This window comes from Cnephaeus nilssonii (genome assembly GCF_951640355.1).
Source record: "Cnephaeus nilssonii genome assembly, chromosome: 21".
NCBI lineage: Eukaryota > Metazoa > Chordata > Mammalia > Chiroptera > Vespertilionidae > Cnephaeus > Cnephaeus nilssonii.
Genome location: NC_137092.1, coordinates 15,366,209 through 15,389,248, shown reverse-complemented (window position 1 = coordinate 15,389,248; position 23,040 = coordinate 15,366,209). Strand labels below are relative to the sequence as shown.

At 60.1% G+C, this 23,040-nt stretch overlaps 2 protein-coding genes across 2 annotated transcripts; one reads left to right on the top strand and one right to left on the bottom strand.

The window, feature by feature from the left end:
- Positions 1-68: 68 nt before the first annotated feature.
- Positions 69-14,931, bottom strand: DCST1 (DC-STAMP domain containing 1). Its single transcript, XM_079760985.1, has 14 exons — positions 14,868-14,931; positions 10,006-10,134; positions 9,526-9,665; positions 8,341-8,533; positions 8,107-8,250; positions 7,437-7,558; positions 6,722-6,879; positions 4,420-4,519; positions 4,080-4,175; positions 3,832-3,958; positions 3,392-3,508; positions 2,769-2,911; positions 2,529-2,642; positions 69-400 (listed from the first exon to the last, which is right to left on the bottom strand). The coding sequence occupies exons 1-14, from the start codon at positions 14,914-14,916 to the stop codon at positions 149-151; spliced, it is 1,884 nt and encodes a 627-aa protein (XP_079617111.1). The 5' UTR covers positions 14,917-14,931; the 3' UTR covers positions 69-148.
- Positions 14,932-15,776: 845 nt separating this feature from the next.
- DCST2 (DC-STAMP domain containing 2) lies at positions 15,777-23,040 on the top strand (the record flags this gene model as incomplete). Its single annotated transcript, XM_079762044.1, has 14 exons — positions 15,777-16,044; positions 16,195-16,365; positions 16,599-16,700; positions 16,949-17,146; positions 17,478-17,543; positions 17,946-18,159; positions 18,295-18,452; positions 19,138-19,302; positions 20,142-20,309; positions 20,446-20,546; positions 21,674-21,804; positions 22,149-22,276; positions 22,626-22,719; positions 22,823-23,040. 14 exons carry the CDS (start codon positions 15,777-15,779, stop codon positions 22,965-22,967), a joined length of 2,109 nt encoding a protein of 702 aa, XP_079618170.1. The 3' UTR covers positions 22,968-23,040.

Here is a 23,040-nt window from a genome sequence, read left to right as displayed (position 1 = left end):
TCCCCGGCTGCCCGCCTGGCCGCGCCCGGCCCGCTCCCCGCCCGCTCCCCGCCCGCGTACCAGATCCCTGCGGAGCGCGGGCAGCGGGAGTGTGCTCGGCATTTTATTACTTAGGAAGGGGCGAAGTGGGAGCGCGCAGGACGCCCCTTCACTCCGCGTAGGTAGCGTCATCGTTGCTGTCGCTGTAGGCGGAGGAGGAGAGCTCCTCCCGGGGGGTGCAGACCGGGCAGCGCTGCCGCATGTCGTCCCAGCACGACCGGCAGTACACAGCCTCGCAGTCCGGAGTCGGGCACACGTAGGACTCGGGTGTCTCCGGGGCCTGGCACACCACACAGCGCCGGCGCAGCCAGGGGCGCAGCCAGGGGCAGCGGCGGTGCAGGATGTCCGCCAGGTCGTGGCGCTGTTGGGAAGCGAGGAGGGTTAGAGCTAGTGAGGGAGCTCTGGAGGTGGGAAAGGCGCGAGGGGAACCGACCAGCGCTTCTTGTCGGAAGACTCAAGGCCTGACAGTGCCCACGAGGTGGAGAAAACTGGATTGGGCAAAGAGGACCCCCAGAGAGCAAGGGTGCTATGGAGGGGGTCCTAGAGAGCTCCCCTCCCGCGCTCCATGATGGAGTGTGGGAGGGTCCGGCTGGTGGGACTCAGTGGTTGAGCGTGGACCAATGAAGCGGGTGGTCAAGGTTGGATTCCCGGTCAGGGCACATGCCCGGGTTGTGAGGCGTGCAGGAGGCAGCAGATCAATGATTCTCATCATTGATGTTTCTCTCTCTCTCTCCCCCTTCCTTCTTCTTAGAAATCAATAAAAATATATATTAAAAAAAATAAAGAGTGGGAGAATGTAGCGTGGACTCTCCCAGCTAGCAACAGCAATAACCATCCTTTTCATTTTCCCATCAATCATCTTATTTGGTTCTCAGGGTGGGGCTGAGAAGTGAGGAGCACAGATAAGACTATCACTTTTCAGATGAGGAAGATGAATCTCACAAAGGTGAAGTGACTTTCCCAAAGGCACACAGATAGTAAACAATCAAACCTGGCTGGACCCAGGTACCCTGATCGAAGCCACAAGCCTGGTGGTGCTCGATGCTCCCCCTCTCTCCCACCCTCTCCACCGGCTGCCTGATCAGGTCACTCTGGGCTCAAAACACCCCAGGAGCTGCACTGCCTGCCAAAGGCAGGACTCCTGGGCGTGGCTTTCATAGCCTTCCACAGTCTGGCCCCTTTCTAGCCTCTGGCCCAGCGTCCCCCTTCCTGAGCTGTACCTGCCTCCTTAGACTAACCAGCCCCAGCACTCGACTCGCCCTGTGCTTGCATTCTTAGTCTTTGCACATTCTGTTCCCTCGGCTTGGAATGAATGCCCTTCACATTTCTATCTGCCCATCAAAACCCACGTTACTTCAGGACCGGGTCATGGAATCACAGTATGTTCTTTTTTTTTTTTTTTTTCATCAGTCCATGTTGCGTTTCATGGGGGATAGGAGATCTGGGCACAGGAGGAAAAAGTTAAACAGGCATTCTCACTTTTATGAGTTTGCTTAGGGCTGATTCAATAAGAACAGGTACCACCTGTTGTTTTCTAAATGTTGGGCCCTGTACTAAGAAACTGTAAGTAAATTAACTCAATTCAAACAATAACCATGTAAGGCAGATATTGTTATCATCATCGTCATCATCATCATCATCATCATCTCTTTTCCAGGTGAGAAAACTGATGGTTGGAGAGGTGGCCACTTGCCTAGAGTCACACGATGACAACTAACACGTGTACAGGACTTTCTATGTGCTTGCACCACAGCAGCAAAACTCATTCAGTCCTTACCACAACCAAGTGGCACCGGTGACTCCATTTCACAGAAAACCAAGGCACAGCATTTAAATGAGTGCTCAACATCACATAGTTGTCATGGTAAGAAGGACAGGAGCCAGGATTTAAACCCGGAGCCCGACACCTGACCGTCACTCTCTTACTAGTCTCTAGGGAGCAGGCCTGCAGACCTGTCCCACCTCCCCGTCCTTCAGAGGGGAACCCAGGTCCGGTGAGGACGATGGCCAGAGTGACAGAGCTTCTTGAGGGAGTGTGGACTGGAACTGGTTCTTCCAACTCAATGCGCTTTCCATATGCCACACGCCCCTTCCTGAGGCCTCCTGGACCCCCAGCCCTGCCTCCCCACCTCCTATGGATTGCCCTGAGCTTCTGGTCTGCAGGCCTCTCAGTAGGACCCGTGGCTTTGCCTTGGTCCCTGGTTTCTGATGAACCCCTCTTGCTTTCCTTTGATCAGCCTGTATCAAATCTTGTTCCTCCTTTCCGCCTGCTTCCTGCAGGCCCTCTGAGTAGCTCCGGCTGGGCTGACGTCTGGGGCTCAGAGATGGACACAGCCCTGACGTCCAGGAGCAGATGACCAGGCCCTTTGGCATGAATCATGTCTGAACTCACTGAACTTTCAGGGGCCTGGGGCCTGGGGCCTGGTGGGGGCTGGGCGGACTGAAGGGCCCAGCCGGGAACCACGGCGCGCAGGCCTGGCCTGACTTACTCGGGCCCTCTGCTCTCGCGCCTGCCTCACGATGGCCGCCCTCCTCAGCTTGGTGAAGGCTGCTCTTTTCCTCAGGAGCTCATTGTAGAAGAACAGGACCCGCTTCTTCTCTCGCTGGGCCCGGGAGAAGAGGGTCAGTGACAGTGACAGTGACAGCGTGCGGGAGCTGCGTGCGGCTGGTGTGTGTGAGCGCTGCCTGGGGGGGCGGGGGGAGAGGTCAGGGGAGAGGTCAGGGTGCACCTTGGGGAAGTAGAAGGCTGCGATGACCCTCCGCAGCCGGTAGCCGAAAGCCTGGAGCAGACAGAGGCACACTAGCAGGACAGTGGGGAGTCCAGTCCTCACATAGGCTCCGGCGCTCAGGGACACGGGCTGAGGCAGACAGGCTGAGGGCAGGGGCGGGGGGCGGGGGGAGGCTGTCAAGGGTCTGGCCGCTGAGGGACAGGGCAGCCCTGGCTGAATTCCCATCCCAGTGAGGGTGCGGGCTAGGTCTGAAACCTTGCTGGACTCCTGCTGCCCCCTCCCCCTGAAGAGCTGTGCCATCCAGGGCCCATGTGGCTCTTTGCTCAGCACCGCGCAGATGTAGACAGTTCCCATCAGAGCAGGAAGGTCTGTGGGACAACGCCCTCCAGAGGGTGGGACCCTCTGGCCCGAAGGCCCAGCCCCCAGGCTCCTCTGACCCAAGCCTGTCATCCTCCAACTCTTCAAGTTGGACCCGATATTTCCTGCTCTGATTCCCCAACCCCAACAGTCTCCTCTGACCCCTGTCTCCCCACACCGAGGCCCAGCCCCCCACTCTTGGCCTTGGAAAGACCCTTGCCCCTCAGCCCTCCATTCCTCTGCTCCGAAACCTCAGCATCACTCACGCATATTGTTTGATTCCACCACCGTCTCCGAGGAGGTGTTCAGGGCCCCGATGGTTTTCCGAAGAAGCCGGGCAATCAGGGAGTCCCCCCCAACTTTCACCTCCAACTTATGACTGCCTGAGGCAAAGATCCGGGGCCGTGGGATTGGGGATGGGGGGTGGGGGGTGGGGGGTGGGGGTAGGGGTTAGGTTAGGCGTTAGAGTTAAGGGGATGGGGAGAGGTCCAAGCACAGAAACACTTCTCAACTGCACATTCCCTCCCTCCACTGGGCGCCACGCCCTTCCTGTTGTAGATGTAAAGGGTGCTGGGAACCGAGGGCCCCAGGAACAGCGGTCAGGTCGCAGGGCTCAGACTTGACCCTGAGGAGGACGGAAAGGGCTGAGACCCAGCGGCGGAGACAAAATGGGAGGCATCGGGGCGGGTGGCCGGACAGGGCTCACTGCGGAAGGAGTACTGCAGGAAGGAGTGCTGGCGGATGGTGTCGAAGATGGAGTAGAGAGCCCAGTCCAGGCCGCACAGCACCAGGAGCAGCAGCAGAACGGGCAGTGTCTCCAGCAGCTCCCTGATCTGCCCGAGAGCAGGAGGGGTGGAGCGGGCACGCCACCCGCCCTGGCAGGGAGCCCTCTCGCTGCCTTCGCCCTCCGCTCTCGGTCTGTGCCCCTCGTGGCCCCCGGCCATCCTCACTCACCACGTTTCCCATTTCGGAGGCCTGGATGGTGGGGTCGTAGGGGAAGATGACGGTCTTCTTCTCCGCTTTGCGGAGCGGCAGCAGAGTCCGTTTGCCCTGGAAGAAGATGTCCCCACAGCGAGGAACACCAAGGGCCCTCACCCAGCGGCGCACCCTTGGGAAAGGCGGGGCCCACTCACCAGCTTCTTTTTTTTCTTTTCTGCCCTCCCCTGCCGGCCTGATCTCACCCCCAATGGCCCTCCCCTGCCAGCCTGATCTTGCCCCCAACTGCCCTTCCCTGCCAGCCTGATTGCCCCTAACTGCCCTCCCCTGCCAGTCTGATCTCACCCCCCCCACTCACCAGCTTCTTCCTGCGTTCATCGATCTGGCAGAAGTAGGTGCTGATGTAGATGTTGTCAAAGCGAATGTCCCCGTTGTAGCTGTCCATGTAGGAGAAGGACCTGTGGAGGAGGGTGTCCCCATCTCTTTCCAGCCCTGGGCTTCCTTAAGGCACAGGCACCCCACCAGCCTGCCACTGAGCGCCATCTACGTCCTAGAAGCCTCTGCCCTGCCCTCCGGAGGGTCCAGTGAAAGACATCTGCACCAGCCATGAGACCCGGAGGGGAGGAGCTGTGCGCGGGGTGTCACGGGAGGAGGGGAGATGTCCCAGGCATGGACCTTGCAGGATGAACATCAAGCAGAGGAAACAGCAAGAGCAAAGGCCCAGAGACGGGGGAACCCTGCAAGGTTTCAGGAGTCACCTGATCCATTGTGACTCCCCCATTCACCGCTGGAGTCCTCGCCTCTCTGCTGAGCCTGAGAAACGTCTCCTGGAGGTTCCTTCAAGCAAAAGTCACCCCAAACACCACTTTCCTTCCCCTCTGACACCCCCCTGGCTTCAGCAGTGGTTTCTGTGTGTGGGGTGGGTAGGTGTGTGTGTGTACACGTGTAACTCTCCTCCGTGTATCTCCCAAGGTCCCACATAATGCTTCCGTTTTCTAAGGGAAAAAAAATGTTAATTGTTGAAAATGTGTTTGAGCCCTAGCCGGTTTGGCTCAGTGGATAGAGCGTCGGCCTGCAGACTGAAGGGTCCCGGGTTCGATTCCGCTCAAGGACACATGCCTGGGTTGCGGGCTCCATCCCCAGTAGGGGCGTGCAGGAGGCAGCCAATCAATGATTCTCTCTCATCATTGACGTTTCTCTCTCTCCCTCCCTCTCCCTTCCTCTCTGAAATCAATAAAAATATTTTTAAAAGTAAAATGTGTTTGAAACTATAAAATTACATTAAATAATCTCTGTAAACTGTGAAACATAACTGCCAATGCTATTGGCTCTGGGACCTTGTCATAATCCATACGTCTTTCCCTTTCAAGTAGAACGAACTATAAATGCAAAGGAAGGTTGTGAGCGCCCCCTGGTGGAGGAACCTATCGCTACTATGCAAAGGCCTCCGGAGCCTGGGCCCCGCCCTGTCCCCAGCGCTGCCCCCTCAGTGAGTGACCTCACCCAGGTTGAAAGCCTGGAAGTGCCTTTTGACTCTGTGCCTCCTTCCTCCCCGCCCCAAGCTCGCTCTGAGGCCTGCGACACCTTTCCCTTTTAGGGCCTTCTCGGGCCAACTTCCTGCCACGCCCCAGGCGGGCCAGGCTCCCTAACCTCTGACCCACCTTGGACTCCTGCCTTCGGTCCGTCCCAGTCCATCCTGCAACCGCCCCCAGGGCTTTCCAGACTGTCTGGCCAAGCCCACTTCAGCCAAGTCCTCTGCCCTCCACATCCCACAGATGCCAGGATCCTTGCCCAAGAGAACACCCTTCCTCTCCTTGACCGTGGCTCCCCATCTGCAGCCTTTTGAGGCCCATTTATAGCTCTTGCCGGGGCACCTCCTCCGCTCCCACACCCGTCCCACAGCCCTTGAATCGTCTCTGTTTCTCGGATGCCTCTCTTGTCTGCCCTCCACCGTGAGCTTCTTGAGGGTGGGAATAGGGCTCATTCATCTCTGTCCTCTCACAGGCACACACGTAACCACGCCCTGGAGTCACTCCGGGCTCTACAAACAAGGGCAGACTGAGCAGGGGCCCCCCTGCCCAGCCCCTGCCCAGCCCCTGCCCAGCCATCTCAAGCATTCGGGGGTGGAGACAGGAAACAGAGGGTCCAGAGGTCAATAGGGGACGGAGAGCAAGGCCCAGGGCGGCCCGGCTGGACGCCAGGCTGGGTGGGGTTGAGGACTTTGGTCCAAATGGAGGGAAAGGAGCTGCCAACACAGCAGGCGGGAGAAAATGAAAGCAGAATTGGACGACAAAAACGGCACAAAGTCAGAGCCAAGGGGAGTCGGAAGGGCAAGAAAAAAATCAAAAGTCAAAGCGAAAAGTAAAAGCATCAGCGTGGGGATAAAGGCTGGAAGGAGCTGACAGATGAAGACGGTCGCCCTTTTGAGGTGGCAGGAACACGGGCGACGTGCTTCTGACAGAATGCCACGTCTCCTGTACCTCTGTGCAAACTAACCCCGCTGAGCACTGGCACCTCGAAGGGCACGAGGACAGGCACCTCCGGAGCTGGAGGTGGGCCCGACGGTCCGTTCTCCCAGCCTCCCCCGGGGCAGGGCTCCTCTCCAGAGCCCGGGAAGGGGCTTTGGGAGCCGGGGCGGGGGGTGGGGGTGGGGGACTCACGAGTGGAGGACGATCAGGAAGGTGCAGGACAGCAGCACGTGCAGCAGCCCCAGGGCCCACTCCAGCTGGGCCTCCTGGCGCCTCACGTAGTCCCGCACCTCGGTGCTCACGTGCTCCCAGCTGGTGTTGAGGCCCAGCAGCCCAGCCTGCTTCTCCTCCTGCGGGAGGCACAGGCGCAGCCCTCCAGGCTCTCTGCCACCTTGAGTCTGTTTCCTCTCTGCTTTCCTTGAATTCCTTTCCCCAGGATCAAGGTCTGATTCCCCCCCATTTTCCACCTGCCTATCACCATACCCGCTATTAATAAATAAAGTCAGTCGGTATTCACAGAGCAGGCCCAGCCTCCCCGTGGCCTCTCTCCCCGGCGCCCCCCTCATGGCATGTCCCCTGGCTTGTCGCAGGGCCTGTGGGAGCTGCTGCTTCCTTCTGTTCAACACCCCCCCCCCTCGACATGGGCGTGCTCCCCTGCATCTGTATGAGCTGACCCGCCGCACACCTGGCTGACCATCCATCCCCACGCCAGGTCCAGGCACCCCGCAGGCTCAGCCTGTTCCTCTCCTAGCACCCGGCACCAATGCTGTTCCCCTCCTGCCCCCTCCCCACGCCCAGAGATCTCTTCCATCCCCCCCCCACTTGCCCTACCTCAGGTCCTCTTCCCTGTGCCCTCCGCCCACTCCCTACCCCTCCCCCCCAATTCCAAAATGCCCCTGCCTCCTACCTTGAAGTTAATTGTGGCTGAAAAGTCCTCGCCCAGCCCATGGATAGACTGGTTGACGGAGTCGTACGTCTGCCCGAAGTTGCCTTCCACGGGGATGCGGCTGCGGCACCAAATTTCCATCGCTGGCGGGCAGCGGGGCCGGGTTAGGGGCTGCCTCCCTGTGCCCAGCCTCCGGGGTTCCCCTCCCTGTGCCCAGCCTTCGGGGAGCCCCTCCATCCCGCTTTCTGCCTCCCTGCCCACGGCTCTCTACCACCTTGAGTCTGTTTCCTCTCTGCTTTCCCTGAGTTCTTTTTCCCAGGAACCAGGTCTGATTCCCCCCTTTTTTCACCTGTCTATCACCATACCAATTATTAATAAAGTCAGTCCATATTCATAGAGCAACTCCTCCGTTTGCCAGCCCTGTTACCTTCTTCACAAGTGTTATCTCCTTAAACCCTCACAAACCCCGGGCGGGATGAGCACTATATGATGCCCATCTTTCAGCTGAAAAGACGGCGCAGAGCATGGCTGTCGCTTACCCTGGAGGGTGGAAGGGCCGGCTCTGAGGGGGCTGTGTCCTCAGAGCCTAAAGCCTCCCGCCTCATGGCTTCCTGCCCCACGCCTTCCCAACGCACCCCAAGGACTCCGCTCCCTCGCCCTGGTACCCCCCCCCTCCTGCCACGGTGCTGACCCTTGGCAATGCCACAGAAGAACTTGAACTTCATGGGCAGGCAGAGCAGGTGGTTGAGGAGCGGGACCGGGATGCGTAGCATGCACTGTTCGTGCTTTTTGTCAAACCAGCGGCGGCAGCTGAGTATGGCCTTGTCCACCACGTCTGTGGGGCGGGGCAAGGGCGGTCTGAGACCCCCACACCCTGACCTGGAGCCCCGGCCCCATGGCCTGCCCCACGGGGGACACCCCTCACAGGCGCAGCGCAGTTTGGTCTTCAGCTCGTACATCTTCTGGGTGGAGAGGTGGGGTTTGAGGGCCGCTCGGCGGCTCCTCCCCCCTTGGGCATCCTCGGGTGTGAAGCCAGTCTCGCTCTTCACCTGGGCGTCCAGCTCCTCAAAGGAGTTGGAGATGTTTTGAGTCTCGGCTCTCAGTGACTTTTTGCTGCCCTGAGGGTAAGAGGGTTGGAAAGGGGCAGGGACAGGGGCTTAGAGCTTCTGCTGCCCCCAGCCTCCCCTCCCCCCATTAGCCAAGCTTTGGGCTCTTTGAGCAGGCCTCTAGGAGTCTGGGCCCTGAGGTAGATGCTCACTTAACTTCTCCACTGGTTAGAGCCCCCAAGCCGCTCCTCTCCCCGCTGCCTCTGCTTTGCTCGCCTCCCAGGCTCCCAGCTCCTCCTCAGGCCTCCCGTCCCGGATCCTTGCTCGTCAGGGAAGGGCTCCCCAGGTCCTTGGACTTCACCCCACATCACCCATCTCTCAGGCCACTATGCCGTCTCAATGTCCCGACTCCAAAGCCCTTCAACCCCTATCTCCCCAGCTCAACGCTCCAATCCCCCCAAACCCCAGTCTCCAAAACCCAATGCTGCCGAAACCGGTTTGACTCAGTGGATAGAGCATCAGTCTGAGGACTGAAAGGTCCCAGGTTCGATTCTGGTCAAGGGCATGTACATTGGTTGTGGGCACATCCCCGGTAGAAGGTGTGCAGGAGGCAGCTGATCGATGTTTCTCTCTCATCGATGTTTCTAGCTCTCTATCCCCCTCCCTTCCTCTCTGTAAAAAATCAATAATAAAATATATTTAAAAAAACACACCAATTACCCAATGCTCTAGTCCCCTGGTCTTCAAAGCTTCCAAACCCTCAAGGCCAAGGCCCCCAACCCCCTGACATCCTAGTTCAGCTGCTCAACCAACCTCCCACTTCGGTGTTTGGAAATGTGTGTGGGGCAAGGCATGTCCCCATGACTGGGGGCGGGGGCTCTCCTGGCATTTAGTGCCCAGGGACCAGGGCACATCCTGCAATGTTTGGGGACAGTCCTGAAAAAAAAATGCCAGGAGCACCCCCAATGGGAAAGTGTGAATTCAGGGTCACAGCTCCCAGCTCAGGTCCCCTAGGTCCCCTTGGGAATAGGGACCCCTCGGCCCTGCCCTTGTAGGGTCCTGACCAGCAGGTCCTTGAACACCGCCCGCAGCGGGGCCGTGGAGACGCGCCAGGCCGCGCGGGTGTTGTTGATCTGCAGCTCCACGGTGCAGCCCAGCGAGGCCACCACCTCATTGAGGTTGAATCGCAGGTTGGCCACGGGTCCTGGGGGAAGATGCCCGGAGGAGCCATTCCCTCTAGAGCTAAGCAACTTCCTTAGGCCCGCCCCTCGCTCCCACACCGCATGCAGGGACCGCCTTCCGGAACCGAATCTGAGGGGGCCCAGAAGCCTTGGAGGGGTCCTCTCCTTCAGCCCCTGGTCTTTTCACCCGTGTCCAGAAGGAGGCCCCGAGATGGGGAGGGACTCTCTCGGGGACACCCAGCAAATGGCAGCCGCTGGGATTAGATTCCCACCCTTTCTCCGGCACCAGGCCTGGCTCCCACGGGGTGTCCCACTAGGGTCACTGCCTCAGCAGCACTAACTGGGACCCAGGGGCACACTCACCCTCATAGATGGCGGCCAAGGCGTAGCCCAGCACAACGAGCCTGCCCTCTTTGCCCAGCATTTTGGGTATTAGCAGGAGGCTGGCACAACGGATACGAGGGGAGGTCCCCCAGCCCACGGCCCCAGAGCCTGTCAGGAGAGCCCAGGAGGTGGTAAGGCAGAGCGAGGAAGCTGGTTAGTCTACCAGGTTTACCAGAGCAACCCTCCCACCCACCCCAACTCCCTTCTAGAACACCACCATCCCGCTCTTGTCCCCATTTACATGGACTCGGATAGGCCTTCCAGGCCACTCATTCCTCCACTTATCCAACAGCCATTTACAGAGCTCAGCTGTGTGCCCGTCTCTGGAGGGCTTGGCGGGATGGGAAAGCCATGGTTGGTGACTGACTTGGTGTACGTACGTGAGTGAGTGTCTGTGTGAGGGAAGGGGGCCTCGTTCCCATTTCCAGGTTGCACTCTCACTTACCCTAGGTGCTGAGGGAGCAGAGAGAACTAGAGAAAAATTCTGGGAACAGGCCCTGGTGCTGAGAGCAGTCAGAAGAGAGGGCAGAGCCACCTTGATGTTCCCCATGCTCTGGCGCCTACAGCACCCCAATCTCTGTCCCTAACTGAGCCCTTAAGCATGTGCCTCCTGGTATGTCTTAGCCGTTTCACATGTGTGTCCCTGTGGTCTATGAAAGGAGACAGTGAGTTCCCCGAAGCTCATAATCCAGGGAGAGAGACAGACGAGTAAACAGATGATGACTACAGTGGGACGTGCTGAGCGCTCAGGGAGGTGCTTACAAAGAGCCGTGGGAGCACCGGAGGGAGTGGGCACCTCTGCAGGGAGGGGTGGGGCCGAGAAGCTGGACAAAGGAGGTGATGTGTCAGCTGGGCCCGGGAGATGAGTAACTGTTGTTTGAAGGCACAGGCGGCATTCCAGGCCGAAGGAGCAGCACCAGCTGGCCAGGGAACCTAGATTCCCGGGTGGATAGAGTGCTCATCCCCAGGTCTCCCGAGTCTACATGGAGCCCTACCCCCGCTTCCCCGTCATCTCCATCATCTCTCACTGGGACCAGCCGGCCTCCCACTTCCTCTCTTGCTAAGCTATCCTTTGATTTCACAAGGCAGCCGGAGTGATCTTGTCAAAACAGAAATCAGATCACGTCCCCTGTCTGCTTCAAACCGTCCCGTGACTTCCTACCACACGTGGAATCAAATCCACATCCCTCCACAGGGTCTCCAGACCTGTGATCTGGCCTCTGCCTCCCTCCCGACGCGATGTCATGCTACTCAGCCCTTCGCCCACCGTGTCCGCCCTCGCAGACCTTGCTGCTGTTTCTAGAACATGCCAAGCTCATTCCTCCTCCCTGGTCTTTGCCCTGGCTGTTCTCCCAGCCAGGAGCACGCCTCCCCCTAGTCTTCACCTGTCTGGCACCACCTCGTCATACAGGTTTGCTGCACACCCTGTCGGTGCCACCCAGCAGCTTGTTCTGCTTTCTTTCTTGCTAAGACAACATGAGTTTTGTTCAAGGGCAATGGCCTGTCCACGCCCTGACCCCGGGAGTGAATCTGGGTTTGTCTAACCCAATGGTGGTGAAACAGAACATTGAAGGGGCTTTTTCTGTGGTCTGGGCCTTCTGACCAAAGACTCAAGCTGAGGACGATAGTTGATAGAGTCGCCCTACATTCGAAAGAGAGCCCCATGGCCTGGCTGGCGTGGCTCAGCGGTTCAGCATCGACCTATAAACCAGGAGGTCACAGTTTGGTTCCTGGTCAGGGCACATGCCCGGGTTGTGGGCTCGATCCCCAGTGTGGGGCGCGCAGGAGGCAGCCAATGATGCTCTCTCACCATTGATGTTTCTATGTCTCTCCCTTCCTCTCTGAAATCAATAATAAAGATTTTAAAAAGAGAGAGAGCCCGATGGAGGTGCCAACCCCTTCTCTTGACTCCCTCGCCCCTCCTGCCCAGCCACTCCGCGTCAAGACAAGACCAGAAATTTGAATTTTCTGGAAGTGGAGAGAAACGGTTGGAGTAGGCGGACATTGGAGGCGAGTCTGGGAAGAGAATGGGCATTCCCTTCCCCGTGTGGGGTGAGGGGCTCCAGGAGAACCCTGTAGGGACTGGTGCTTCGAGAAGGGAAACCTGGTCCTCTGTCCTGGGCTGGGCTCCGGCCTGGGCTGCAGAGCCCAAAGCCCAGGGAGCGTTCATGGCGTGAGCGTGGTCCGCGCTCCAGGGCCTGAGAGAGCGGCTGAAGGGGCCCTCCCTTCCCTGTCGGGCAGGGCTTGGCGTGGCCATTTCCTCTGGGACGAGAGGCCGTTCTGGAAGGGAGCAGGCCTCAAGTCATCTGTGAGGCCCCCATCTGAAAGTGTGCCTGCCTGTGGGTTGGATCCAACAGCAGAGGCTGTGGGCTGCCTGCGGGAGCTGTGGGGAGCTTCACCCGAGGTCAGCCAAGGGGAACTGCCCCCCCCCCCCCCCCGCCCCGCGCGAGGTGACCTGGGCCCCGCAAGGCCCACTCAGAGCCTCCAAGGAGACAACAAGCGGACCCGAGCAGCCGGGCGTGAGTGCCTGTCACACAGAGGGATTGTAACAGTACCGGTGACTTCGGACTTTTGTCCCTTTTCCTCTAATTCTTCTAGTCCCTTTCTGACAGCATAACAACCAGCGGGGAAGAACGCGGAGGAAAAAGTCAGGGGTTGGCCATGCCCCCTTCTCCACTGCAGGACCCCCACCAGGGGTCAGGCCTGAGCTGAGGAGGCCGGGAGGGGAGGCGGGAGCAGGCTGGGTAGGAACCGAGATGGAAATGCTGACATAGGAGACTGAATTGGATCTTTTAAGAATAGTCATAATCACTGAAGCAGGACGAGGGCTTCTAAATGAACGTAGCCAGCAAGCGAAGGGTCTGCGTGAAAGGTCGTCAGCAACAGAACAGGTCTGAATGCACTGATTAGAGAAAAAGCAGTTTCCTGTCGGTATCCCATGCTAGGTGTACCGGTTAATAATGCGGATTTTTTTTACCTATGTGTAACTCCATCTATTGAAAACAATCTGCATTATCAACCGGTATTCCTAGTAGAGAGCAGTTCATCCAGCAAACGGGTGGGGCGGCCAGTTCCGTGTTCCTCGCCTGGGACAGGTTTAGGAAGGGCATGTGCTGCCAAGTGCTGACCAATGAGACGTGCAGGGAAGCTGGCGGGGGGTGACAGGAAAGTTTCCCTTGTTCTTAAAAGAGACAACAGGATGGAGTGAAGGCTCTGGCTTTTTGACATTGTCACATGAAGGTGTGATGCCCAGAGTGGTGGCATCCCCTTCATGACCTGAGGAGGAGTGGTTGACAGGCCAAAGACGGAGCAGAGAAAAGGTGAAAGAGCCCTGGCCAGTTTGGCTCAGTGGATAGAGCGTCAGCTTGCGGACTGGAGGGTCCCGAATTGGATTCCGATCAAGGGCATGTACCTCTGTTGCAAGCTTGATCCCCAGCCCCTGCTTGGAGCACATGTGAGAGGCAACCAGCTGATGTGTCTCTCTCACATCAATATTTCTCTCTCTCCCTCTCCCTCTCTCTCTCTCTCTCTCTCTCTCTCTCTCTCTCTCTCTCTTTCTCTCCCCCCTTCCTTCCTTCCACTCTCTCTACAAATCAATGGAAATATATCCTCAGGTGAGGATTAAAAAAAAAGAGAGAGATGAAAGGAATCTGAGTCCTTGGTGGGTTTACTAAGCTGCTGAATTATCCAAACTCCAAATTCCACTCTAACTTGAAACTTATTATCTATATATATAAAAGGCTAATATGCAAACTGTCCCTCAGGAGTTCGACTATAGACCAGGAGTTTGATTGCTTGCTATGCCGTACGCTGACCACTAGGGGGCGGTGCGGAACAAAGGAAGACCCTGGCCTGCAGCCGGCAGCCAGCAGCCCGGAAGGAAGGCCCCAGCTGGCATCTAGAAGGCCCTGATCGACCCTGACCGCCGGCCAGGCCTAGGGACCCTACCCATGCAAGAATTTCGTGCACCGGGCCTCTAGGATGAGATAATAAACTTTCTTTATGGTTAAACCACTTTTAGGTGGGCTTTCTGTTCTCACAGCCCAACAGCCCCTGATATTCAAATGTCACCTTCTCTGAGAAGCCTTCCCTGACTACTCGAGCTAGGCTAGCTCCCCAGCCCCTTTCCATCATATTCCCCTGGTTAACTGCATTTTTAAATTGACTTTAGAGAGAGGGAGGGAGAGGGATAGAGAGATAGAAACATCAATGAGAGAGAAACATTGATCTGCTGCTTCCTGCACACCCCCTACTGGGGATCGAGTCTGAAACCTGAGCATGTGCCCGAACAGGGAATCCAACCGGGGACCTCTTTTCATGGGTCAACACTCAACCATCGTGCCACACCAACTGGGCCTGGTTAACTTTTTTTCATACCACGCATCACTATCAGAAATGCTCTTGCTTATTCCTTGTCCATGTAATGTCTAACTCTCTCCACTGGAATGTAAACTCCAAAAACGCTGCTTGTCAATCTTGTCCGTTGCTAAATTCTCAGCAGGCGCACAGTTAGTGCTGAATGAATGAATTGAGCTTATCAAGAGGAGCAAGACACAAGGCCAGAGAGGGGAGGAGAGATGGGGACTCGGCAGGGTCGTGGGGTTGGGACTGTAGCACGAGGGTAATGGGGAGTCCTTCCGATTGGGGAGACTCCTCAAGGGAAAGGACTGTGTCTCCTACAGACTGGGCCTCCTCCCTCTGGATCGCCCCTCCAAGGCCAAGACAAGGCTGAGGCCACATTTGGGTACAGAAGAAACAAGCTCAGACTCCTTCCCGGGGACCCAGGACCGGGCCGTGTTCCGCAGGCCTCTTGGGTGGCCCTGCCCTGGGCCCGCACTCACCCGCCAGGCCGTACAGTATCACCATCTTCTGTTCTTCATAGATGCTCATCGGGTTCACCAGGAGCTGAAAGAGACCTGCGGGGACAGAGTCAACACGAAGATCCCAAGATGGGTCCCACCCCCGCCTTCTGCTCCACACTCACCGATGGCCAGCAGCCCCCCAGTGCCTGCCCCCAGCAGGACAGCGGTGACCGGAAACTCGCCGGGCTGGCGCCACAGGAACCGGCTACAGGAGGTGGGCAGTGCCCAGCTCAGGAGCCTCTGCACCGCTGAGGGGCCAAAGAGGTGAGCCCGTCAGAGCCAACACCTGGCTCTGCTGACCAGGAGGCGGTTCGTTAGGGTGAGGGCGTGCCGGGGGCTAGAGGCTGGGGGAACCTGGAGGAGGGAGGCAGGAACTGGAGGGGCCCTGAAGGAAGTGGGGCAGACTCGAGGGAAAAAAGAAGGAGGGGCGCTGAATGAGAGGGGTAGGGACCCCAAAGCGCAGGGGAGGGGGTCCTGGAGGAGAGATTGGATGAGAGGACTGGGGGTGGGAGGCACCCGGAAGGTGGTGCCTGATGACGGACTCACTGGTGTGGGGCGGTCTCCTCCCCTGCCCTTTCGGTCCATCCTGGTGAACCCCGGTGTCCGTGTCTGCTCTGAGGAACCCTCTCTCGCTCGGAAGTCTCCTCATGGATGTTCTGGGGCGTGAGGTTCTGCTCCCGCCTCCTCTGCCTCACCCACAACCTGTGTGAGGTCTGTGTCTCCAGTCCCCCCTCTGCCCTGAGACGGGGGATGGAGAGTAGAGATCCCAACACACACCCAGCGGAAGCCCGGAACCTTAGAACGCGGCGAGGAATTCCGCGACCCTTTACGAGCCCCGGAACCTGGTGGGCGTCTCCGGGAGACGGGCAGACGCTGGGCTCGGCAGCCATGCTCAAAGGCCTGCGGGATGCTGGGCGCCGCTCGGGGGCAGAGGAGCCGAGCCTGGCCCGGGGGGTGGTCCGCAGTCTGGGGGCCTTCAGCCTGGGCCTGTGCTTGGCCACGGCCTACGGGCTCGTGGAGCTGCTGGGGGAAGGGCAGAGCCCCTGGGGCTGCCTGGTGGGCACGCTGACGCTGGCCGGCTTCCTCAGCCTGGGCATGGCATTCTCTCGCCAGGTCCGGGTCACTGTCCTCCTGCTGATGCCCCAGGCCTTCTCCAGTGAGCGTGGCACCGGTGGGAGGGCAGGCCCTGGGACGGGGGCTGGGGCAGGAGGGACCTGGGGGGATGTGGAGGGAAACACTCTGAAGGCTTCTGGAAGGGATTGGATGTGCTGCCTCTGATGGAGTCGTCCCCCCCCCTCCCCCCCAGAGCAGAGCCAGGCGCTGCTGCTGTTGGCTATCTTCGGGTTGGTGCTGCAAGGACCTTGTGCCAACACTCTGCGCAACTTCACCCAGGCCAGCGAGGCCGTGGCCTGCGGGGCGGAGCTGGCCCTGAACCAGACGGCTGCGTTGCTGCAGCGAGCGAAGCAGCCCCTTGTCAGTAAGGCCTCCGGCGTCATTCCCCTGCTGGTCCTGCCCCAGCCTCCCTGCGCCGGGCAGGCCCTCATCGTGCCCCCCGGCCCGCTCCACGGCCAGGGCAGCTCCTCCCAGACCCAAGCATCCAGGCTCCCCACCCCCCGGGCCGCCCCTCCCCCCTCCCTACCCCAGGGACAGCGCGGGAAGAACGGGTCCCCAGAGGAAGACACTCCACAGGGCCCCTGCCCCGCCTCCCAGGTGCCCTGAACAAGATTAAAGCCATTGCCCAGAAGGCCAAAGAGGTGGCTGACCGGGTCCGCAAGTTCTTTCGGTCAGTCATGGACGGCGTGAAGCATATAGGTCAGCGCGTCCGCGTGTCTGTTCTGGGGAGGGGGTGGTGGTGTCAAAATTCACCCAGTCCCCTCGCCCTCACCCTCGTCCGGAACGCTGTGGGCCCTTCCTGGGTGCGGACTCGCCCCGAGGGATGCACACAGCCAGGCCCCGGAGCACAGGCCTCTCCCGCTCCGGGTGCTCTCCGGTGCTCCCCAAGCCCCTGACAGGACGCTGCAGGCCTCTGGCCTCAGTACCAGCCCCACCGCTGTCCCCAGCCAGGGCCCTGCGCAACGTGTGGTATTGGCTCCTGCACATCGGAGACGTGTGCAACTCCGAGCTGGGCAACCCTTACCTGAAGTGCGCGCGCGTCTTCGATGACGCCAAGGACAGCTGCATGAAGGTCATCCCACAGGCCTATCACCTGTGCTACGTGCTCATGCCCTTCAAGCTGGTGCTCTGTGGACTTGCCAGCGGTGAGAGAGCCGGGGGCTCAGGGGCGGGGTTGGGGGCCCCTGCGAATTGGGGGCAGGCTCCGTCGGGAGGGCGGACCCAGGGGGCCAGCAGGGGGTGATGACTGAGGGGCCAGTAAGGATGCTGGCCCAGCATGGGGTGGAGGGAAGATCGTGAGAAACCAACGTGGGAGGGTGAGGTGATAGGGAGAAGCCAAAAGGTTTCGAGCCAAAGGTTTTGAGGCCAGGAGGACAAGCAGAAGGTCCAGAGGACCCTGTGAGAACAAGGTCCCTGGAGGTGGGAGAGGCCGGCCTCATCCCTCTGCCCTCCTGACACTCGGCCTCTGGCTCTCAGTGGTCCAGGTGTTCTGCATCATCCCCAAGTACATCCAACAATTCTTGCGCATGACCATCGGCATCCGTGAGTGACCCCTCCGAGCCCTGCCGCCTGAGGTGCTCCCGGGAGGTCTCCCTCCCTCCCTCATCCCGGTGTGGCCGTCGCCAGCCTGGGAGTGCTCCCAGTCCGTGGATAGGAGAATGCGAGAGCAAGAAGGGGCCTCAGCAAGTTGCCTGGAGCAACATCTGTGCAGTGCAGATTGGGAAACTGAGGCCCAGCCACGGGAGCCGCCTCACCAAAGCCGGACTGTAGAGCAGGGCTAGTGAAGGCGTTGTCCCTTCCTCGGTCCACCGTGGGGGCAAGCACGGGGGGCCTGGCTGGTCTGCAGCTTCTGGCCCTTGGGCTGTGCCCAGCTCCTCCCTCCGGTGAGGCTCTGTGTCCCCCTCGCTGTCCTTGCTCACCTCTCCCCTGACCTGCGGCCCCCAGCTGTGCAGAAGCTGATTAACCGGGTGCGTCAAGAGTTTGAGTTCAACGTGACCGCCACCCACCACTTCTCCGTGGATCTCGATGCCTCTCGGAGCCTGTCCCAGGTCGCTCTGGACCTCTACGACGCTGTCAGCATGAAGCTGTACAGCGCCCGAGAGGCCCTGGCCCTGATGGGCTACGCCACGCCTCTGCTGCTCGTGCTTCTCTACCTCCAGTGAGGGGCTGGGCTGGGCGCCGCTGGGGCTGGGTCGTCCCATGGCATTCTGGGGGGCTGGAGTTCCCGTGTGTGGGGGGGTGCCCTGTGGGGTCAGATCAGGGGTGCTGAGGAGCCCCGTGCCTGCTCCACCAGGGCCCTGTTTTACCGGTACTGCTACCTGCACCTGGACAGCCATGACAACATCTACATCACCAGCCGGTTCCTGCGCATGGAGGCCGTGCGCTCCGCGGCGGGGCTGCCCACCGTGCTGCCCCTCAGTGGCCACGAGGCCAGACACTACATCCGGCCAGGTGAGTGCCTTGAGGATCAGGGGACAGGGACCCGAGAAAGGCCAGGGCTTCCCCCAACCCCACTGCCCTGACCTGAGACCCCTCGCCCAGGCTGGGCTTGGGGCAGGGCCAGAGTGAGGAGAGACAACCCAGAGCTCTCGGGGGAGACACCGCTCTGTCCTTGGGGAGCCCTGAGTGTGGAGGGAAAGTAGGGCTCCCCGTAGCAGGCAGACAGAGGAGGGGCAGACGATGCTCCTAGGAGCACCTGGACGCCAGGACAGAGAGAACGAGGGGGGGGGGGGAGCGGATATGGAGCAGGAAAAGTGAGGGTGGGAAGGCTTCGGGGGTGGGCAGGAAGTGTGAGTGTGGAAATGTGGAGGAGATGCAGCGTGGGGGCTGTCTGTGAAGCAGGGAGTTGAGTTTGGGGATCAGGGGTTCCCCGGGGAGGGGGGCTCCTGGAGACGGGAGACGGGCCTCCAGGCCCAGGTGCAGACCTAGGCCTCCACTCCAGCTCTGGAGCCCTGACCTTGACGAGGGCTCCCCGCTCTGCCCAGGGGTCCTGGCAGCTACCACACCTGCCAGATGAGCACTCAGGCTCCAGCCCCATGCAGGGCAGGAGGCCCCTCCAGGAGAGAGGCCCCTCCGGGTCTGCAGTCTGCTGGGGGAGGGGCCTGGGAGCCGCCCCGACCAGCCCGCCCCTCCGCAGGCTCCCTCTACCTGTCCCGGTGGGAGCAGCTGTTTTACCTCCTGGCCATCTCCCACCTTTTCCGGCAACTCCTCATCACGCTGCTCCTGATCTTCCTGGACTACGCGGTCTTCTGGGTGCTGGACCTGGCCCGGCACCACCTGCAGGGGGAGATGGTGGCCCGCAGTGAGCGCCCGAACCTCCCCGTCCCACCTCAGCCCCCTCGGCCTGCTCCTGCATCCTCCCCACCATCCTGGGGGTTTGCCTGAGTCCCCCGCCCCCCGCCCCCCGCCACCCCGTCATCACTGTTCCTCACCAGCCTCTGACTTCGCTCCTCTTCCAACGTTACCCTCTGCCTGGTGAACCCTGTGTCCAGGTCGAGGTTATACCATAGCGGAGTAGTTAACCTCACACGTTCTGGAGTCGGATGGCCTGGGTTCAGAGCCCAGCTCCGCTCTTTACGAGGTGGGGACCTTGAGCAAGTTGTTGAACTTCCCAGAGCTTCCGCTTCCTCATCGGAACAGCAGGGCAGTAAGGGCAGCCACCTGGCTGAGTCCCTCTCAGGAGGAAATGAGACCACGAGCGTTGCCTGCCTGGCAGATGGTTGACTGAATGTGTGGAACACCATGGCACACAGGAATCTAATCCTGTCACCAGAGGGCCAACAACCAACGTAAAAAAGCACCCTGACAATCAATAAAGCGCTTAGTCCGTGCCCACCACAGAGCCAGCGCTGAGCAGATGCTTTAACTCAAATGCATGGGCAGCAGTGGGGGTGGGGGATGGGCTCACTGACCATTGAGGTCACCTCGGATCTGGAGGCCTGGGCGGGCAGACCAGGCACCAGTGCCAGCCAGCTCTGCACCCGGGCGCCCGTGCCAGGTGCCAGGTGCGGCCAAGGCCAGGTGCGGAGGGCGCTGGGCCGTGCCTAAGGCCTGCACCGCTCCGCCCTCCGGAAGGTGTGGCCTTCCTGTCTGGGGGCGGGCAGCTGCCACGGCGCACCTCACACGGGGTCTCTGTGCCAGGCCCTGTGCTGGTGTCCGTCACCGTGGAAGGCAGTGGCTACACCGGGACTATTTATCGTGACCTGGTGTCGGCGTTCGATGTCCTGCAGCAAGGCAACATCACGGTCTTGTCGAGGCGCTGTGCCCTGCACCCCTCGGAGCCCAACACCACTGGCTACATCGTCATCGGTAATGTCCACGCCCCTGAGGGCACTGGGTGTGAAACGGGCCCCCCTCAGGGCATGAGGGGTGCAGGCTGCAGAGGGTGTGTGTGGCTGGCACCTGCACCCACCCGCAGTGGCCGCCGTGCCCGCCGTGCCCCCAGGCATCATGTACGGCCTGTGCTTCTTCGTCACCCTGTTTGGAAGCTACGTCAGCCGGCTGCGGCGGGTCATCTGTGCTTCGTACTACCCATCCCGGGAGCAGGTGAGGGGCCACAGCCAGGCCCTGTCCCCCTCCCAGGGAGCCAATCTGGCCATCTTAGTTTTGGGGAGCTTTGAGTCCTTCAGCAGCCCCAGTCCTCTCCCTTCCGGTTGATCCCCAAAGCAAATTACCTAGACCAGTGGTCGGCAAACTCATTAGTCAACAGAGCCAAATATCAACAGTACAATGATTGAAATTTCTTTTGAGAGCCGAAAACCGACTTCTGCGCATGGGCCACGAAGCTTCAATCGCACTGCGTGTGCGCGCCCGCACGTGGTATTTTGTGGAAGAGCCACACTCAAGGGGCCAAAGAGCCGCATGTGGCTCGCGAGCCGTGGTTTGCCGACCACGGAGCTAGACTGAAGGTCTCCCGGCGCCATAGGGGGCTGGCAGAAAGAGGGCCTCTTGGGGCAGGGCTTCCTCAGTCAGAGCTTGCCTCCCAAGTATTGTTTTGTGTTGGTTTTTTAAAAATATATTTTTTTATTGATTTCAGAGAGGAAGGGAGAGGGAGAGAGAGATAGAAACATCAATGATGAGAGAGAATCACTGATTGGCTGCCTTCTGCATGCCCCTACTGGGGATCGAGCCCGAAACTTGGGCATGTGTCCTTGACCGGAATCGAACCCGGGACCCTTCAGTCCACAGGCTCTATTCACTGAGCCAAACCCGCTAGGGCCCAAGTATTGTTGAGATGGTGGGGGAAGGGGCCGTGGCGGCATGTTGAGGTGTGAGTGGAAACTCACCATTTGCTCATTCGTTTACGCATCATTTACTGAGCATCTACTGCGTGCCAGCCCCTGTGCTGGCATCAAGGATGCCAGGGTGCGCAGACACCGTCTGGGGCTCACCGTCTCCGGGCAGGCTAGACAGGCTCCTCACGAGGCATTACAAGCAAACAAGTGTTCTTATTACGGAATGAATAAAGTGCTATGGAGGCCAGAGGAGGGGATGGGCGACTGCCTGGGGGAGCCCGGAGGCTTTCCAGAGGAAAGGGAGTCTGAGCCAAGCCGAGGGGGACTCCTGGGAGCTGGAGGGAAGGCATAGGTAGGGGGTGGGGATGGGTGCGGAGGGCATGCCAGGCAGATGAAACTGGATAAAGGGGACCCCATCCCTGACCTGCCCTTCACCAGGCGAGGATCTCCTACCTCTACAACTTACTTCTGAGCCGCCGAACCTCCGTGCTGGCGGCCCTGCAGCGGTCAGTGATGCGGCGGGCGGCGGACCAGGGCCACCTGAGCCTCCTCCAGGTGCTGGCCAGGCGGTGAGCCCATTGCCCTCCTCCGAGGCGCGGGGCAGAAAGGGACAGGACAACGCCGGGAGCCAGAATGGACACTGTCCTCCCTCAGTGTCCGGAGGGTTGGTGGAAGAGGATGCCCACCCCGGGCCATTCTCGCACTGAGAGGGAGACTGGGGGATGCCCGTCCTTAGAGGTGGGGCGCGGAGGGAGGAGGAGGACAGGGAGCAGGTGGTTGGACAGCCAGAGGGATGGAGGTTAGGCTGTAGGAGGGCTGCCCTTGGTGCGGTGGTGGTGGTGGTGGGGGGGTGCCGGAGGGGAGGACCCGGCTGGCTGGCTGGCCTGCTGAGGGCTGGGACCCCTCTCCTCAGGTGCGTCTGTCTGGCTCCATTCATGAAGTACGTTTGGCAGCACCAGGCCTACTGCCTGGGCTGTGGGCAGCCCCGGGGCGAGGGGGACACAGAGAACTTTGTGTCCTGCAGTACCCCCGCCTGCCCAGGTGAGTTCCGGGGCGCCGTGCCTCATACATTTGCATACGGCCATCAGGCCATCCACCGTGGTCCTTCACTTAGGGGCGTCTGTCCCCACCGTTTGTATGCCTCCCCGCAGTGCTGTGCATGTTCTTCTCATTGACACAGAACCCGCAGGGAACTCCCTTTCTCCATGTTTGCCTCAAGTCTCCCATGTGGGAGCAGCATTTATACCCAAGAGGCCTTGCAGCAACTCCCTAGTGTGCACTCCTTGACAAGGACCCCCTCTCCCCCCACCCCCGTGGTGGGGTAGGAGGAAGCCAGGAGCAGAGTGGGTGAGCGGTAAGCTCCAGTTTACCTCCCCTCCCGCCCCTCCAGGCCTCTTCTGCCCCACCTGCTTCCGCCTCCTGAACAACACCTGCTCGGTGTGCGCGTCTCCCCTCTCCTACCAGGGAGAGCTGGACCTGGAGCTGTGAGTCTCCCTCGGGAGGGCCGGCTGGAGCCTGGGGGGCGGTGGGAGCAGCCGCCCCTCCCCCAGGCCCTGTGTGGGCTGCTGACAGGGGCGGCTCCTCCAGGGACTCCAGCGACGAGGAAGGCCCCCGGCTGTGGCTGGCTGCAGCCCGAAGAAAGAACCCTGCGCAGGAGGGGTTACTGCGGCAACGGCTCCAAGAAGCGCTGGGCAGGCCCCTCTCGTCAGGGTCCAGCTCTGAGCTCAGGTGAGCCGGAAGCAGGAGTCGGGCCCGGGAGGCCTAAGCTCGTGTACAGATGGCTCCTCGGGTGCCTGGCCTCTGTT

What these genes read in the sequence shown, in the direction of transcription:
- DCST1 (XM_079760985.1), bottom strand. Translation starts at nt 14,916, where the DNA reads ATGAGCATCTATGAAGAACAGAAGATGGTGATACTGTACGGCCTGGCG. An exon ending in CCTCCGAAATGGGAAACGTG is followed by an intron (nt 3,959 to 4,079) that starts GTGAGTGAGGAT and finishes GCTCTCGGGCAG; the next exon opens with ATCAGGGAGCTGCTGGAGAC. An exon ending in CCTGCAGTACTCCTTCCGCA is followed by an intron (nt 3,509 to 3,831) that starts GTGAGCCCTGTC and finishes TCTTTGCCTCAG; the next exon opens with GCAGTCATAAGTTGGAGGTG.